Source organism: Miscanthus floridulus, chromosome 1 (genome assembly GCF_019320115.1).
Source record: "Miscanthus floridulus cultivar M001 chromosome 1, ASM1932011v1, whole genome shotgun sequence".
Taxonomy (NCBI): Eukaryota; Viridiplantae; Streptophyta; class Magnoliopsida; order Poales; family Poaceae; genus Miscanthus; species Miscanthus floridulus.
In genome coordinates this window covers 23,954,129-23,971,895 of record NC_089580.1, presented here as the reverse complement: position 1 = coordinate 23,971,895, position 17,767 = coordinate 23,954,129, and the positions used below count along the sequence as shown (strand labels likewise).

Here is a 17,767-nt window from a genome sequence, read left to right as displayed (position 1 = left end):
GCATGTCGATCCCAAACCCAGCGGTTAACAGCTCAGCTCATCTCAATGCGGGCCCCGGCAGTCAGACACACACCGGAGTCCTGGGCGTCTGCAGGCCGGCCCTTGGATCACGGTGCATGCTCGGCTGTTCGCACATGGGGACGCTCGTATCTACACGTACACCCTGTCGCGTATTCTACTACGTACACGGTTACACAAGGCAGATGCAAGCTGAACTGCATTTCTTTTCCTACACGGCTACTACACTACACTAGCATTAGTCAAAGCCTCCAGTAGATCAGTTTTACGAGTAGCTACAGATGGATGGATGTTTTTTTTTTCATTTTCTTGTCGCCGCGGGCTGCCCGTTATGTCGTTCTCCTAGCTGGCCGACGGCTACTCGGCAATGGCGCCGAGGTCCAGCACGAAGTCCCTGCCGCGGCTGCTGCCCCTCCTGGACCTCCGGCACGCCTTGCCGGACCGCGCGCCGTTGCCGTTGCCGGCGGCCGCGGCGGCGGCCTCCGGGAACACGAGCGGGCCGTCGTGGTCGCCGACCAGCGCGGCGTTGGCGCGGATGGCGAGCGCGGCCATCTCCTCCGCCTGCAGCGGGCGGCGCCGCATCGCGGCGGGGAGCACGAAGTACAGCTGCCCGGGCTGCAGCGCCTCCTCCGACCCCACGGCCGCCACGGCGCCGCCGAGCTCCAGCCCGTCCGCGCTGCACAGGAACCACGAGGCCGCCGCCGCGGCCGTGCCGGCGGCCGCCTTCACGGCCTGCGACGCCCGCGTGCCGCCCGGGAACCGCCGCAGGGAGCCGTCCACGAGCACAACCCTCGCCTCCTCCGCCGTCCACCCCGGCGCCGCCGCCACCGCCGTGGCCTCGCACGAGTTGCAGGCTCCCATTTGTACTGTACTGTAGAACGAATCTGAGAATGTGTCTAATGTGCTGCTGCGTCTGCTCGTTCACGGAGCGAAGGAATCCAGGGAGAGCTCTCCTCGCTCTTGCTACACAACAGCCGGCTAGCTCCAGCGGCAACCAGTGCAGGAGCGAGGCGACCGGCGAGCTGCTGGCTGGCTGGCTGGTGGACTGGACGACTGGTTGAGCTGAGTAGCGAGGCCGAGGCGGCGTCCGGTGCGCGCGCGTATATATAGCCGAGGTGGACTCGTCGGGTAGTGCGGTGAAGGCAGGGGAGCAGAGAGGGAAAAAGGAGCGACGAGGCTATCGAGAGAGAGGATGCCAGCCTGGAGGTTGTTGAGGACAGCTTGCATGCGGGGACTCTGCAGTACGCGCGCGTAAATGCTGTGCGCGCGCTCCCGTCAGGCCGTCACTGTACGAGCAGTGCGACCGCCGCTGCGTAGGCCCGTCCGTTCGGCGCAGCGCACGCCTCGCACGCGCTGCGACTTGGCTAGCCACCGTGTCGCGTTACCTGGCGGCTGGCGCTGGCTCTCTGCGTGGATTTTTTTTTAATTTTAACACTTTCTCAAAACTAATTTTAAATCTAACACTCTCGGTTTTTTTAACTAATACTTTTGGCCGCGCCTATTGCCTTGGCGTGGCCAAATGCCTGTGCCGCGCCATGCATGGTGGCGCGGCAGAGGGCTAACGTGGCGGCGGCTAGAAGCGCTGACCGCTGATGTGGCAGGGCTCTGCCGCGCTACCGATCTTGGCGCGGCAGTGCCGCGCCCTGATCCATGGCACGACAGAGTCGGGTATAACCTCCGCCACGGCCCGCGTGCCCGAGCAGTCGCCGTTCTCTGAGCAGCGCAGCAAGGCAGCCTGGCCGCCGCGCCCGCCTTCGCCTGCGCCTGCCCGCCGCAATGCACGCCGTCTGCTGCGGCCGCGACCGCCCACGCCGCCCGTCCGCGCCAGCAAGCCAGCCACGTCCGCCCGCCCGCGCCAGCCAGGAAGCCAGGCAGCCAGGTCGTCGGCCGCCGGGCGGCGGCCGCGCCCGCACGCCGACGCGCCTCTCCCTCCGGCCAGAACCTCTAGTCACGCACGGCGGCTGCCCTGCGCCCGTGCCTCCCGGCCCGGTCTTACACGCTGCAACGAGGTACTCCACTAATATAGTTAGCACCGTTAATAAAGTTAGTAAAATTATTAAAGTATAGTTAGTATAGTTAGTTAGTTTAGTTAGTATACGTAATATAATAAGTTAGTATAGGTAGTAAAGTTTGGTAGTTTAGTTAGTACAGTTATAGTATGTTTTGTATAGATGTTAATATTTGATTAGTTAATATAGTTATAGTTAGAAAATATATTAATGTTAGTATGGACATTAAGTACGATGATTTCGACGACTTAATGAAGTTTCTTGAAATGTTTCTGCAGATGGATTGTTGTGTTAGAGTTTTGCAGGAAGGAAGTGTTAGAAGAGAGGATGGTATGCTTGAGGATATGGAAGAAGAATTTGAATGGTTGGATGAACCTCCTAGCTTCAACGACATTTGTGTCCGTTTGAATATAAAGTTTGACGGTGATTTCACACTAAAAAAGAGGTTTGATACTGGGAAGACTAGGGCACAATATGTCCTCATGCCCTTACGCGACCTTGCTCACTGGTCCCGCTACACTAGGGTTCCCCAAGGTTCTAATGTGCCCATGGCTGAGGTGGTGGTGGAGAATGGGTACAGGATGCATGGTGTTCAGGACGGCTCGTCAATTTATGGTTTTGGAGGCAATGAAAAAGAATTAGGGGTCGAAGGGGAAGCAACTCAGGATAACATGGATTTAGACGGTCAGTTGACGCAGGAGCAGTTTCATTCAACTGCAGTAGACTGTATAACCAATGACTTTGATGTGAATGAGTTCGAACGGGAAGAGGAGGAGGAGGAGGAGGAGGAGGAGGAGGATGACAGGATCGGTGATGTAGTTAGTAGTGATTCAGATGATTCTGATGATGACCGAGGAGGTACAGATGCTATGGTAACAACGGCTGATGCCATGTCAGTACCGGTACATACTATGCCATTACCAGTACCAACTGAGGTTTTACAAGGTGTCCATACTCAGGGTAGACTAGTCATAGATTTGGCTGCAGATGATATCCCCTATGATTCAAGGACCAGAATTAGCGAAGCGTATCAGTATGTTCTACCACCACCTTACACAGCGACTGAGCTTGAGCAACTAAGGTCCAAGAACGTACCTTTCAGGGGCGTTTCGAACTATAGGGATGTTAGCATGACGGATATGGTAGTTTGTGATACCGGTCTTCAGATGTGTAGGAATTCATTGTATAACCATAAGACAGAAACTCTTAGGAAAGGAATGATATTCAACACAATGTCAGAGATGAAACTCTTTCTTCAGGACTATGCTGTGTACCACCATAGACCGTACACCGTCACTCATTCAGACCAGGAGTTGAGGTACCACTTGATATGCAAAAACGGTTATTTGTGGAGGTTAAATGCACGAAGGAGATAGAGTGATGGCAAGTGGAGGATAACTAAAGTTGTTGAACCCCACACTTGCCTAGACAATAGGGGGAAGGAAAATCATTAACAACTCACTGCACGTTATCTTGCCCGTCGTATATTGGGGCTCGTTGATGACAATAACGACATCTCGGTGTCTTCTTTACAACAGTCCATATCTGGATTCGTTAGGTACGATGTGACGTATGAAAAGGCTTGGCGTGCTAAGTAAATTGCTCTGGCGATTCGATGCGGTACTTGGGAGGAAGCGTACAACAGGGTGCCCCGCATCTTATGTGCAATGCATTATTACAACCCTAGCTTGAAATGGTTTGTGGATACCGGAGGGATGTTTTTTCGGGACCCATTGAGACATGTACTCTATCGTGTGTTCTGGTCGTTTACGCAAACAGAACATGCATTTCAGTTTTGTCGGCCAGTCGTACTTGTTGATGGCACTTTTCTGACAGGAAAGTACAGGAGCACCTTGATGATGGCTGCTACTGTTGATTCTGAGGACCAGATAGTACCCGTGGCATTTGCTTTGGCAGAGGGAGAGACAATGAATCGTGATCATGGTTCATGCGGCTTCTACGTGTGCAATTGCTTGGCCCAACTCGCACTATATGTTTGATCTTCGACCATCACGTAGGGCTTCTTAATGCTGTAACTGAGCATATAGATGGGTTCCCACCTCTAGTACATAGATGGTGCATGAGACACTTTGCCGCTAATTTCTGACAGCGTCAGTGAAAATAGGAGGTATGTGACAAGGTAAAGGCTCTATGTTGTGTACGTATAGAGCACCAGTTCAAGGAGACAAAGAGAGAACTAGATAAGATGGTAAATGCAGCGGGAAAGGCTTGGTTAGAGGCACAGATGGAACAGAAGGCTCAGTAGGCATTAGCATATGACGAGGGGGGTTTTAGGTATGGCATCATGACCACTAACTCCTCGGAGTCCTTCAACCGTCTATTCACCGGAGTTCGATCGTTGCCTGTGTCTGAAATTGTTGAGTTCTTCTTTCATAAGTGCAACGAATATTTTGTGAAGAGGTGGGAGCTTACGTAGAGAAATATAGCTGAGCATGGGCGTTTTGGCAAGGCCAGAGCTGAACATTTGAAGGAGCCCGAGGAATTAGCCAAGCAGCACACCGCTGAGCCGTATGGACCCCGCCGCCATATCTTTAGTGTACGGGGCAAGGGTGGCATGAGCCTAGGCGGCAAACATTATGGTGGACGAAACTACCGAGTTGATCTTAAAAAGGTAGAGTGCAGTTGCAATGTCCCTCAGATCATGCATGCCCCTTGCTCTCATATGATCACGGCCTGTAGGGTTCGCGGGTACAACTATGAGGATCTGCCATATATGTCACCCTTGTATCTCCGTTCGAACACCGTTAGTATTTGGGAGATGAGCTTCGAACCATACCTTGACCCAACACAGTGGCCACCTTATAATGGTTATGACTACGTGTCGCATCCGTATCTAATGAAGGTAGGGACGAGTAGGAGGAAGAAGAAGCGACTGAAGGGGGACATGAACGCTATGAGAGGGTACAGCGAAGACATGTACGGTGGGGGAGACTTCAACGAGACCCGTGACAGAAATCTTTGCTCCGTTTGCAAATAATCTGGCCACAAGGCTAGCCGGCATAGAAGACAACAGGTGATTTCATATTGTGTTCGTATTGCATAACAACTAGTTCAAATTTTGCAATGCTACATAATGTTAATCTGAAAATTGTTAATTTAAATACTCCAACCCTTTGTTTATCATTTTGTAACAGGATGGCCCCTCCCATGCCGCACCAACTGATCCCCTTTTTGATATGGAGTACGACGACCCCCTTCTTGTACCAGACGATGAGGTTCATTACGTCGTGGAACTTAGTTCATTACGTCGAACTTATGTCGAACGAATATTGTCGTCGAAAACTTATAGACTCATAAACCAATAAAAATGTTGTATGGCAACTTATCGTTCATTTATTTACTTCATGTTTGTTTTGTACAGCACTTGTAGTTTTGTATAGCACCTCTACCTGTAAGCCCACCTCCGCTTGTAGTTCTGTAGTTTTGTACAGCACAGACACGCCGTGTGCTATGGTGCGACAAATGATTATATTCGTTTTAGAAATTTTGAACGCATGATACAAACAAATGTGATCACTTAAGATCGATCATGGGTAATCCAAGTACATAATATATAGGTACAATACATCAGTAGTTCAAATGGAATATAAGACAACACAATAGAATTTCTACTATATGGCTACATTGATTATTAATAAAGCATGGAACTAACAGACGGCGTAATCAAAAACCCTCAGTCATAAACATACTGAGTAAGCAACTCGTCGTCCAAGTATCAATCCTCAACCACAACCCTGTTGCTATGGTTAGGCTCACCTGCGTTGCTCTGACCTGCCTGTCACCTGTAGTTAGCGGCCTCCGCTTCATCTGCGGCCGCTAAGGCCTGAGTGAAGAACGTGTCATCCTCCTCCTCCACTTGTAAGCCCACCTCTGCTAGAGCGATGAGCTTGCTCAGTCTGCTAGTGTCGTTCTCATCCTCCTTCACCTGTAAGCCCGCCTCTGCTAGAGCGATGAGCTCGCTCAGTCTGCCAGTGTCGTCCTCATCCTCCTCCACCTACAAGCCCATCTCTACTACAGCAATTAGCTCACTAAGTCTGGCAGTGTCGTCCTCATCCTCGTCCCCCTCATTAGACAATATAATCGGTGATTCAACGGTGCGATCAGCTCGCTTTCTGTGCCCATCTAACTTCTTTTCCTTATACCTTGCACGTGCCACCTCTGTAGTATGTTCCTCGCTATATCCAATCCCTTCATGTATAAAATGCAATCAGTTAGCAACGTGATTATATTATATTTCAAATCAGGTAACGAAAATAGACGTTCAAGCACTCACTGGCACACAATACAGCAACATGCTCATTCAAGACCTGCATCTGTACTCTTGTCTCCTTCCTTGCCTCCTTCCTTGCCCTCTTCTCCTCTAACGTCATCCGTCTCTCCAATCCCCATTTGTTAAGCCCAACATCGATTGGGTTATAAATACCGCGCTGTCTAGCAAACTCACGTATCTTTTCTTTGTGATGTTTAACGAATAGGTTGATATAGTCAGGTCCATATTCACTCTTCCTTGCAATTAGTTGCCTCTTCTTCAGTTCATCCAAGAACTTAGCTTGACCATCGTAACATTCCCACATATATTTCCTAGTGCTCTGTTCAAAAGAAATATTATATCATATATGTCTTAGCAAAAGAAACAAAATACGATTTCATGTTTACCACAAAAATAACGAACCTCTTCGTACTCAACCATATGGCCGCAATAATGACCTATTCCAAGCTCTAAAGGGACTAGGCCATAGTTAGAATTAACACCGCATTCATATTTGACTAGTGGTGCTTTGTAAATTAACCTTTATTTCTTCTTTTGTTTTGCTTTTAGAGGTTCTTCGGGCCATTTGTTCTTAGGACCATACAATCACTCCTTGAAACGACACTTCACCATTGAATACACCTAAATAACATGACATTAGTATATGACATATATAGCTCAATATTTCAACACATACACTTTGCACTTACTTCATGCTTGTTTGGACACACAAACTCTAATATATTGTCAGAATTTATCACGGCTCGGTCTTCGCAATGGCACAGAGGAGGTTCCTCAAATCGTCTAACTGTGGCTAAGTGCTTCTCCTTAGCCGTCATTGGAGGGGGATTAGGGGGAGGTGGAACCCACCGCTCAAAGTGCTCTCGTAGATGTCGCCCTCTCCACCAATCGTCAAAAAGGAGGTATCTGGGGTCAAACTTGTCTGCACCGTCGATCCACTGAAAAAATCACCTCTCATGGACCTACACAACAAAAATTCAATAAAATATTAGTAACCTAGTAATACAAATGAAGAAGAAAAAAATATACGGAAATAATTACTTACATTAAAATGACTGCACGTGTAGAAGCAACGAGCCATTGTGTCCGGATGTCTCGATTGAAACACGTCGGCCGGACGACCACAGTCACAATTAGGGACATGGAGTTTAGGTGGGACGGGGGCATCTTTGCTAGACTCGTCGGGGTATATTTCTCTAGGACGACCCCGTTTTCGCCATAACTGCTCCCGAAACATGTCTTCCATTTAATAAAAAGGTTAAAATTAAACATCAATCAAAACAACGCAAATTAATATAAAATGTAATCATTTGCAATGCAACTAAAATATTATAAACAACAATTAGAGCAACTAAAATATACATGGCAAACATACTTCTAACTACATAATTAACCTTAACATTGACAAAATCAAACTAATATCTTCACCATAGTTCCCAAACATAATTTTTCTACTAATCTTAACTCTCATTCATAATATCCTATCCACCATTCAAACGAAAATAAAATGTGCGTCATTACCTTGAACTACGAGGAGGGAGGGAGGCGGCCGGGGAATGGAAGGAAAGGGAGGGAGGCGGCAATGGAGGGCCGGGCTGTCGCCGTTCGTGGAGCGGCGGCCGGCGTGCTTGGCGACGGGCGGGAGCGGGAGCGACGCCTAGGCCGCTTTGCTGATCGAGCAGCGGGCTTGGCCGCGGCGGAGGTTATACCCGGCTCTGCCGCGCCATGGATCATGCAAGATCGGTGGCGCGGCAGAGCCCTGCCATGTCAGCGGTCAGCGCTTCTGGTCGTCGCCACGTCAGCCCTCTGCCGCGCCACCATACATAACGCGGCACAAGCATTTGGCCGCGCCAGGACAATAGGCGCGGCCAAAAGTGTTAGTTAAAAAAATCGAAAGTGTTAGATTTAAAATTAGTTTAAAAAATATGTTAAAATTAAAAAAAATCTCTACATGCATGGCGTCGTGGGGGCCAACCTGCCGTGCCAGTGGGCGCTCGTCACTTGCGCAGTTGATGGGCCAGTGGTTTCGCTGCGCTGGTGCATCATGCATTGGCTTATCTTCAAAAACAACACTCAAAATACAAGATTCATTCGTATTTTGGGTAGCGCTACAAGTACCTAAAATACAAGATCTATTCGTGCTTTGGGTAGCGATACAGGTAGAAGGTTTAATATCTATTCGGCATCTTCTCCAACAACAAGACACAAAAGAGAATCATTTCTGTAAATGAGTTTTCAGGAGAGAAGATGTTCATATTTGGGCTATGCCTCTCAGGCAACCTAAAATAGGTCTTCCGTATAGGTACTCTGTTGAATGCTGATTTTGGGTCTCTTGCTATCTATTTTGGATTTGGGTGGTCTCGTTGGAGACAGTCCAGTTCAGGATCAGCGGACGGCCCGGTTTTGTGAAGTCTGCTGTTAAACATTGCATGGTATGATAGAGTGAGGCGTCACAAAGTAATGAAAGAAATAAAGGGCTGCATTCAACCATGCATGCCACGGAGTTAACAGAAAAGAAAATTAAGCAAATCCATCACATGTGACAGAGAAGAAAATTAAGCAAATCCATCACATGTGCTAGCTGAACGTGCAATGGCGATTAGCGATCGATCTTTTGGCGCAAAACGGCGCTTTGTTAATCTATAATTGCCGGAGCACTCCGACGAGGAAACGGCGAGGAAGAAACACCTAGAGGACCAGGAGACGGAGCCGATCATTGCGCTGCATGCCTGATGCGGGAGGGGCAGCGTGCGCGCAGGGTCACGAAACGCCCCGAGGAACCGCCAAACACGGCAGCTTCGCGCCGTTTTCTCCGTAGCGACATGCGGGGTCTTTCTGGATACGCTGCGATAGCAAAGGAGATCACGATTCGCATGAGCCGCGAAACGCAGCTTCACTAAAAATATCGCGTCCGCGGCACGGGCATTCAGACATGCTCCTACGGCCTCCAAGAGCCACGACATATGTCCGCAGGCTATTTTATTCTTGTTTTGGAAATGCTTGATTGACGACCTCTACCTGGGCAAAACGGTAGGCCGGATGTTCGTTTTAGCGAAAGCATTTGGTCAATCGGCGTCCGATTTTCCAGCTCGTCGGCATTGGATTCCTCCGACAGCTCATGGGCTCGCGCCATTGTCAGAGCTCCACAGTACCGTACCGGCTCCCTAGTCGTGCCCTTGCGCTGGCGCGCGCGCGCCTGCAGCTGCGGATGCGAATCGATCTGCATGCAGTTGCGGTGCGACCGCTCCGGATCCCGCTCCGACGCTGTCCCCTTCATGACGCCACGGCGTGACACGTACAGGCAGCTTAGCTGGACGGTCCCGTCGCCCGCGCCACGCCCCGCCCATGCTGGAGCCCGCGCGTGGACGCCACTGAAAATAATTCAGAGGACAGCCGAGCTCTCTGGCACTGGCAGGTGGACCACCCAACCCAATGCAAGTCCCAGAAATAATGCACCGGGACCGGAGAGGAGTAAACGATCGCTGGAGCTGGAGCTCGAGCTATCCGGACGCCCATACCTGCTGATCATTGGCAGTGTGGCCTCTGCCGAGTTTGTGAGTGTTCTTCGTCGTTGCGTCCGTGCGGATCCAAGCATTAACATCGGCAGATCAGATTCAGATCCCCAATCATCAGCCGGAGAGAGATGCATCTCCATCGACCATCGGCCACGGCCATCGCCGATGCCCGTCCTTTTCTGGGCCCTACCCATTGTTAAGAAAGGTCAATTCCAAACAGTGCCCATGAATTCATTGCATTGCATTGCCCGATCGATCCCTGTCTTGTGACGACTGACGAGTACTGTACGTAGGAGTAAATCTGTTCAGCTCAGCGCAGTGTACCATGGCATCAGCATCATTCACGCAAAAAGCTCACTCACCCACCATCAGTCCTTGTTTAGTTGGGCAAAATTGGGAATTCGGTTACTGTAGCATTTCATTTTTATTTGATAATTAGTGTTCAATAATGAACTAATTAGGCTCAAAATGTTCGTCTCGCGATTTCCAACCAAACTGTGTAATTAGTTTTTTTTTGTCTACATTTAATGCTCCATGCACGTATTGCAAGATTCGATGCGATGGATACTGTATCACTTTTTGGGAAAACTTTTTGGAACTAAACCAGGCCTTAGAGCGTGTTTGGCACAGCTCCCAGGGTCTTCGGCTCATGCACTGTAGGTGTACTGTAGCGAGGAGCCAGAGAAACTCTAAATCGTAGCTTCACCGACTTCTCCTCTTCTCAATTCATTTTTACCTCGAAATTCGAAACGACTTTATGCTGCAGTGTTGCTACAGTATTTTAAGGAGTAGCTGAAGCCCTTGTGAGCCATGCCAAACACGGCCTTGCTCAAAGGGGTTGCAGTTGCAGGATGGATCATAGATTACTCCTAGTAAAAAATGGTCCTCCAACAACACTGGACACCCAACTGGCAATCAACGTTTAAAATGTTACACTCGGCTGGAGGAGACCGGAGTAGTACATTACTGCGTTTTGTGTCCTGGGTTCTGACACCCCGGGGTTAATTTAAGCAGACAGGAGATTTTTTTTTAGTGAACCAGACAGAAGAGATTCACGAGCCCATTTGGCCATCAGCCGCACACTACCCTGCTGCAGCTCGGTGCGCTGCACCCGATCGCCCACCAGACATCTCTCCCGAGCCCGTGCCAGGCTTGCGGTCAGACGACCCCCCATTAGATTATCGCGAACAACCACATTTGTCTCTTCGTATGATGATTAAGGCCTGGTTTAGTTTCCAAAAATTTTCAACCCAAACTATCACATCGAATCTTGCGGCACATATATGAAGTATTAAATATAGACGAAAAAAAAACTAATTGCACAGTTTGGTTGAAAATCGCGAGACAAATGTTTTAAGACTAATTAGTCCATGATTAGTCATAAGTGCTACAATAACTAACATGAGCTAATGATTGATTAATTAGGCTTAATAAATTCGTCTCGCAGTTTCCAGACGAGCTATGTAATTAGTTTTTTTTATTAGTATCCGAAAACCTCTTCCAACATCTCAAAACATTTGATGTGACATCCAAAAAATTTCATTTCGCGAACTAAATACACCCTAAACTATCCCTAATCCAAGACGTCCCAACTGAAACATTTCAGAAGAAAGGTTCCGGCTGTTCGGTGCGCGCAGGCAGAATCTAGCGCCAGCGCGTCGCTGCTCGCGGGCGGGCCGACACCGGAGGGGCAGCGCTGCCGGACGACGGTAACCAGCTGCCCAGCTCGGTTGGTTTAGGGCGTGTTTAGTTCCGAAAATTTTTGGCTTTTGGCTACTGTAGGACTTTCGTTTGTATTTGGTAAAAATTGTCCAATTATGGACTATTTAGGCTTAAAAGATTCGTCTCACGATTTCTCGACTAACTGTGTAATTAGTTTTTTTTTCGTCTACATTTAGTACTCCATGCATGTGCCGCAAGATTCGATGTGACGGTTACTATGCAAAAATTTTTGGCTTTTGGGTGGAACTAAACGGGGCCTTAGTTGGTTCGGTCGATGGGGAATCGGAACGGCATTCCTTGTTGATAAAACCTGTCACGCGCTGTCAGATCGGAGGCTCAGAGGTCAGAGCCGCTGGATAAGATAAAACGGGAAAAGGTTGGTCGTAGTACGTGAGTTTGAGTTGGAAACGGTTGGTTCAGGGCCAGCCGTGCAGATTTAACAAAGATCGGATTGGTTATTCGGTTATTCTGATGCGAAAGCGAAGACATCGTCAGTCGTTGTCTGATGAATGAAGTAGCTCTTGGATGCTCTCTCATCTCGAGCCCGATTCGACGGATTCTTCGTGTCTTTTGGTGGTGCGGTTTTGAGTCGAATGACAACACAACTACACGTACAATACAAGTGCAGGAAGTTGGAGCATTGCCGCATCGGCATCGGACGTCGAATCGAGTCGAGGAAGGAAAAAGGCAAAAGGAGGTCTGGACTGGTAGACGGAAGTGACCTAAGTTAAAGGCCATCTTTCCGTGTCCGTTCTGATTGTTATCCCTTTTGTGTCTGCTCTGGACTCTGGTTATGCAAGCCACCCAACCGAGTTATCTGGACCCGGCTATCTCGAGTTCTCGACGAGTTGCACTGCATACCGTGTCCGCTCCGCTCGATCGATCTACTACTGGGCCAGGGACGAAACGGCACAGCTCCTGTTGAGGCCCCTTTTCTGGCGCAAACAGTGGTGGTCACCGCTACGCTGCACTGCACTGCACACTGCCGCTAGATTGGTGGATTTTTTTTTCCACGCGGGAACCCCATTTCCATTAGCGATAGCGGGAACCCCAGACAGTGGCAGACGAACCAAAAAAGCTGAGCACAGCTCAGAGGAACCAACTCCATAATGAGCATAGAGCTAAACCTCCAACTATCCGCTTACCAAACGGGCCTAACCTGAACCGGAGAGAACTGACATTACGACCATCAGAGCGTTCTTAGAGGAACTACGCTACGAAACCGCACTGTTACCAGCCAACACCCAAAAGAAGACCCAACAGTGTTCACGAACCAACCATCATACAGACTCCCCAGTTGTCTTCCACAGAGCTTCCCCCAGAATGAAGCGTGTACAGCTTAAGCAGAGTCTTCAGCTTGATCTGACGGTTCACCATCTTCCAAGAGCAGTTGATTCACCTGTCTTGTGGTTTGGGCCACCAGAATCTCCTTGGCCACCCTCAACATTGTGTTTGCGCCTTCCACCAGTTGATCTCTATCCAGTTCTGCATACAAACCTGACCAATATATCATGAGCGCACAAGCATGGCATATGATTTCCAAAGGATTTTTAATCATTTTTCCATCGAAAACAGCTTTGTTCCTGCATTTCCAAATCGCCCAGCATATGGCTGCCACCCCCCAAGGGTGAAATTTCTTCCCAAATGGCAACCACCGCTCACACCACAGCCAACATTGATCAAGATTTGCAGGAACATTAGCAGCCCCAAAACATTTAGCTACTACCATCCAAATGACCTTAGCAACAGGACATTGGAAAAAGGGACGAGAAACAGTTTCAACAGTATCACAAAACACACAACTAGGATCACCTAGCCATTTTCTCTTTCTCAGGTTATCTTTAGTCAAAATAGCATTATTAGCCATAAGCCACATAAAAATCTTAATCTTCTCAGGGATTCTACCTTTCCAGATTCCTTTGTGATAAATCCCAGCACTAGAACTAGTAAGATCATCATACACTGATTTGACAGTAAATCTCCCATTCTTACCCAACACCAATAAAATTATATCTTCACTATCCTTGATATGGAAATTCATAGAATCATATAAAATGCTATTCCAAATAGTTCTCAAATCATCAAATAACCATCTTCGAAAGGTAATCTGGCAACCATTCAAGACTTGTGCCACAGTAACATTTTTATTTTCACATAATTCAAACAGCACAGGAGCAGACAGAGCTAAAGGTTCTTTATATACCCAAGGATCAAGCCAAAATCTAGTTAACTTCCCATTACCAATGGAAATACCTCTTCCTTGCAAATAAATTGTTTTGACCTTAATCAAATCAGACCAAATTGGAGAATCATTCAACCTGTGACTAGCCTCATAAATGGACTTATCTTTCAAGTATTTGTATTTAACTATATCCTGCCACAGACCACCTTCTTTTTCCAACCTCCACCACCATTTGCACATTAAACTGATATTCAATTTTCTCAAATCTTTGATCCCCAAACCTCCTTTCTTTTTACATTTACAGATTACTTCCATCTAACCAAATGATATTTCTTTTTTGTCCCACCACCTTGCCAGAAAAAGGTTCTTCTAATCTTATCAAGGCTATTGATGATGGTTTTAGGAAGCAGATAAACCGACATATGATATATTGGAGAATTATTTAAACTAGCTTTAATGAGAGTGGACCTCCCAGCAATGGATAATGTACCTTCTTTCCAAACATCCAACCTTTTATTTCCCTTCTCAACCAAAGGTAGCCAATCACTAACTTTCAGTCTACTTGGGCTAACAGGAACCCCCAAAAACTTAATGGGGAAAAGACCAACTTGATAATTGAAAATTTCAGCATAATGTTGCCCCCAGTTTTCTTCATCATTGATCATAAGAATCTCACTTTTATTAAAATTAATTTTCAGCCCAGCAAGCATTTAAAAAAGATATAACAACAGTTTCATGTGAGTAGCTCCCTCAGGCCCCGTTCGGCTGGCAGAATTTTGGCTGAAACTGGCTGAAAAACACTGTTCTGGCTGAATTGGTATGAGAGAAAAACACTGTTCCGGCTGAAAAAAGAAGCCGAAACAAGCCGAATATGGGGTAAGCCGAACGGGGCTAAGATGGTATCATCAGCCTACTATAAAATTGCCACCCCCTTAGGAATAACGTGACTTATCATACCAGTGACTAAGTTATTTTCTTGAGCTTTATGTATCATCCTAGTCAAGCAGCTACAAAATTGAATCAGATAGGAGATAAAGGGTCCCCTTGCCTAACCCCATTGAAACTTTTAATATAAGAACCAATCTTATTATTCACTTTTACACTTACAGTACCACCTGAAACAAAAAGCACCACTTGCTATGAAAGCCTCTTTTTTCCATGCATTCAAATAACAGTTTCCAATTAACCTTATCTTATGCCTTTTCAAAATCCATCCCAATTTCCTTTTTCTCTTAGTCTCATACAAAATTTCATGCAGACACATAATGCCAGACATAATATTTCTATTTTTCATAAATGCAGTCTGAGTGTTATGAATCAATTTATCAGCAACCAATTCCAACCTGATAGTCAAAGTTTTTGTGATTAATGTCATGTTCGCTTCTCTTATAATCTGTACTTTTCAGCTTATTTTTCCAGCCGGAACAGTATTTTTCTCTCACAACAAATTAGCCGGAACAGTGTTTCGGTTTGTTTTTTCAGCGAAGCAAACGGGCCCTAATTTGTACAAACATTTCAATAAACAAATGGGTCTGAACTGTTAAATCATGGAAGCATCTTTGATTTTTGGTAACAAGGTGATTATCCCATAATTGATCCTACTAGTGTCCACTTTTTGATTATAAAAGTCATCAAACAATTGAAAAATATCAGCTTTAATAGCTAGATTGGTGGATTGGTACTGCTAACAGCTAACCTGGCGTAAAGGTGTTAGGTTTCTGTCGCACCGTGCACGGTTCCGTCCGAATAAGCAATGCCAGCGTTGGCACGTCCCGCTCGGCAACCAGCATCGTGTACTGTCGTCGCCGGTTAGCTAGCCGTGGCTGGCTGTGGGTGCTTTGCTTCTGTGCTCTGTGCCTGCCGTCCCGTGTGCCGTCTGAGCTCGTGACACCAGCCGTCCAGCCGAGCGTACGTGTGAGTGACCGTCCGCAGCCTCTGTCTGTCGTGGGAACAAAGCTGAGAGGCCTGGGGTCGATATGTGTTATGCCCAATGTATCATCACACCTGAAAGCTTGATTGATAGCTTATCCTAACGCATCTGTTCATTCTCGATCCACCAACCAAAACACACATCAGGTGCTCATCATCTCGCCGTCGGCCTCTCCGTTCTTCTTCCCTGCACGAAAATTCGACGCCCGGATGCAGAGGATAGGCTAATCAAAATTCTCACAAAGTGGCTGGTAGAGAGGTCCAGCTGCCGCCGACACCAGATCCAAAACAAACGGGCGAGCTGTTCGACGAGGACGCACGGCGAGGTGGAGGGCTCCAGCCGCAGCCAAATGCATTGCACAGCGCCGCCTCCGGTCAGCCCTGCGGCCCTCTGCCTGCGTAGATCCTAATCCTTTCTTCTTTGTTCGTGTAGGCCCTATTTTATTCCTTGTTATACACTCCTTCTATTATCAAATAACATAGTGTATAATAAAATTAAAACGATTAAAACATCCAAGTAAAAGAACGGAGGAATATTAAATAGGCGCACAATCTTGGTAGATAGTGTATGGTGTGAACTGGATCTTTATGTTGTTTTCTCGCATTTTTCAGTATTTATTTTAGAATATAGCGATGACATTCTTTTGGTGGCAGATGAGACATCCATTGATAGTGAGATGCCTAGGGTAATTTCATCAATTTTAAAACCTAACGGCTTAGTCTTTCATATATACTAGTAAGTGTTTGTACTGCGATCCACAAAAAAGTTATTGTGTTAAACAACCCCTTTACACACGCGGATGACAACATCTGTCCAATCAGTAATTAAATTGACTAGAAAATAAATTGAGGATATATACGTCTTTTCTATTTTCTCTTAATATATCTTAAAATATCTAGAATACACTACATTTCAAGATGAAACACTACATTTCAGAATGTAGAAAGCAGCATGCTAATTTTTACTAGTAACTAATGGCAACATTTATCACACCAATAGATGCTAATAGATCTAGGTGAAAAAGTGGCCTAGCACTACCTATTTGATCATTTCTTGCTAATTTCGACATACTACCTATTAGTACTATGGATCAAACATACCCTGCCCGTGTTTGATGTTCAGATACGGGTTTGTTCAACTGCATCACTGAGAGCTTGTTTATGTTGTGAATGGTCTACAAGCATTTCAGTTTTGGGTTGTCGGATTGTGTCTTTTACGATTTAAAGTTGAAACTAAAAAACAAATAGTTTTTGAAAACTCTGAATTCCATAATCCAGATTGTCTAGATCAACAATCCACTACTCCCCGGTTGGATTTGTTTGTTCACCTTTGACTCTCAGCTTTCACAATCCATGAGCTACAAAATACGTCTCACAATCCAAAGTTTGAGTGAGAGTCAACGTAAAAAAAAGTTTGAGTGAGAGAGGAGAAATGAACTTGAATGACAATTGACCATAATTAGTTTAGCTGATCCAAAAAACACCATTAGCTACCCACTTAGGGGTGTTTGGTTTCCCCTCCTAATTTTTGTCCCTATTACATCGGATGTTTGACATTAATTTAGAGTATTAAATATAGACTAATTATGAAATTAAATGCACAGATTGAAACTAATTTGCGAGACGAATTATTAAGTCTAACTAGTCTATGATTTGACAATGTGGTACTACAGTAAACATGTGCTGATGATGGATTAATTAGGCTTAATAAATTCGTCTGTGGCTGACGACTTCTGTAATTTATTTTATTATTACTATCGCCCCATGTGACACTCGATGTGACATCTCTTAAACTAACAACCTCTTACATTCTTACTCCGTACATTCTTAGTGCCAATGCCCTTTCCCTCCAATTTGGGGTCTACGTCGACCTTGCCGGCGAGATCATGCTGGTGGGTTCACCTGACCCCGGATGGCCCCTTCGACGGCAACCAACCAGCGGCTGTGCATCCACCACGGGCGAGATCCAAAACGGGTTGTTCGATGAGGACGTGGGGTCTCCAGCTGCATGGTAAATACATTGCACTTGCACACTGGCGCTATACCCTTCTGTCACCCCCGCCGCATGCCTTCATCGATCCTGGAGTCTGCTGGAGCATCT

At 46.7% G+C, this 17,767-nt stretch overlaps 1 protein-coding gene across 1 annotated transcript; it reads right to left on the bottom strand.

The window, feature by feature from the left end:
* Positions 1-204: 204 nt before the first annotated feature.
* Positions 205-1,063, bottom strand: LOC136476243 (uncharacterized). Its single transcript, XM_066474013.1, has one exon. It carries the CDS (start codon positions 877-879, stop codon positions 376-378), a length of 504 nt encoding a protein of 167 aa, XP_066330110.1. The 5' UTR covers positions 880-1,063; the 3' UTR covers positions 205-375.
* Between the last annotated feature and the right edge of the window lie 16,704 nt (positions 1,064-17,767).

Bases quoted from the DNA above. Each gene is read 5' to 3' on its own strand.
- LOC136476243 (XM_066474013.1), bottom strand. From the start codon at position 879: ATGGGAGCCTGCAACTCGTGCGAGGCCACGGCGGTGGCGGCGGCGCCG.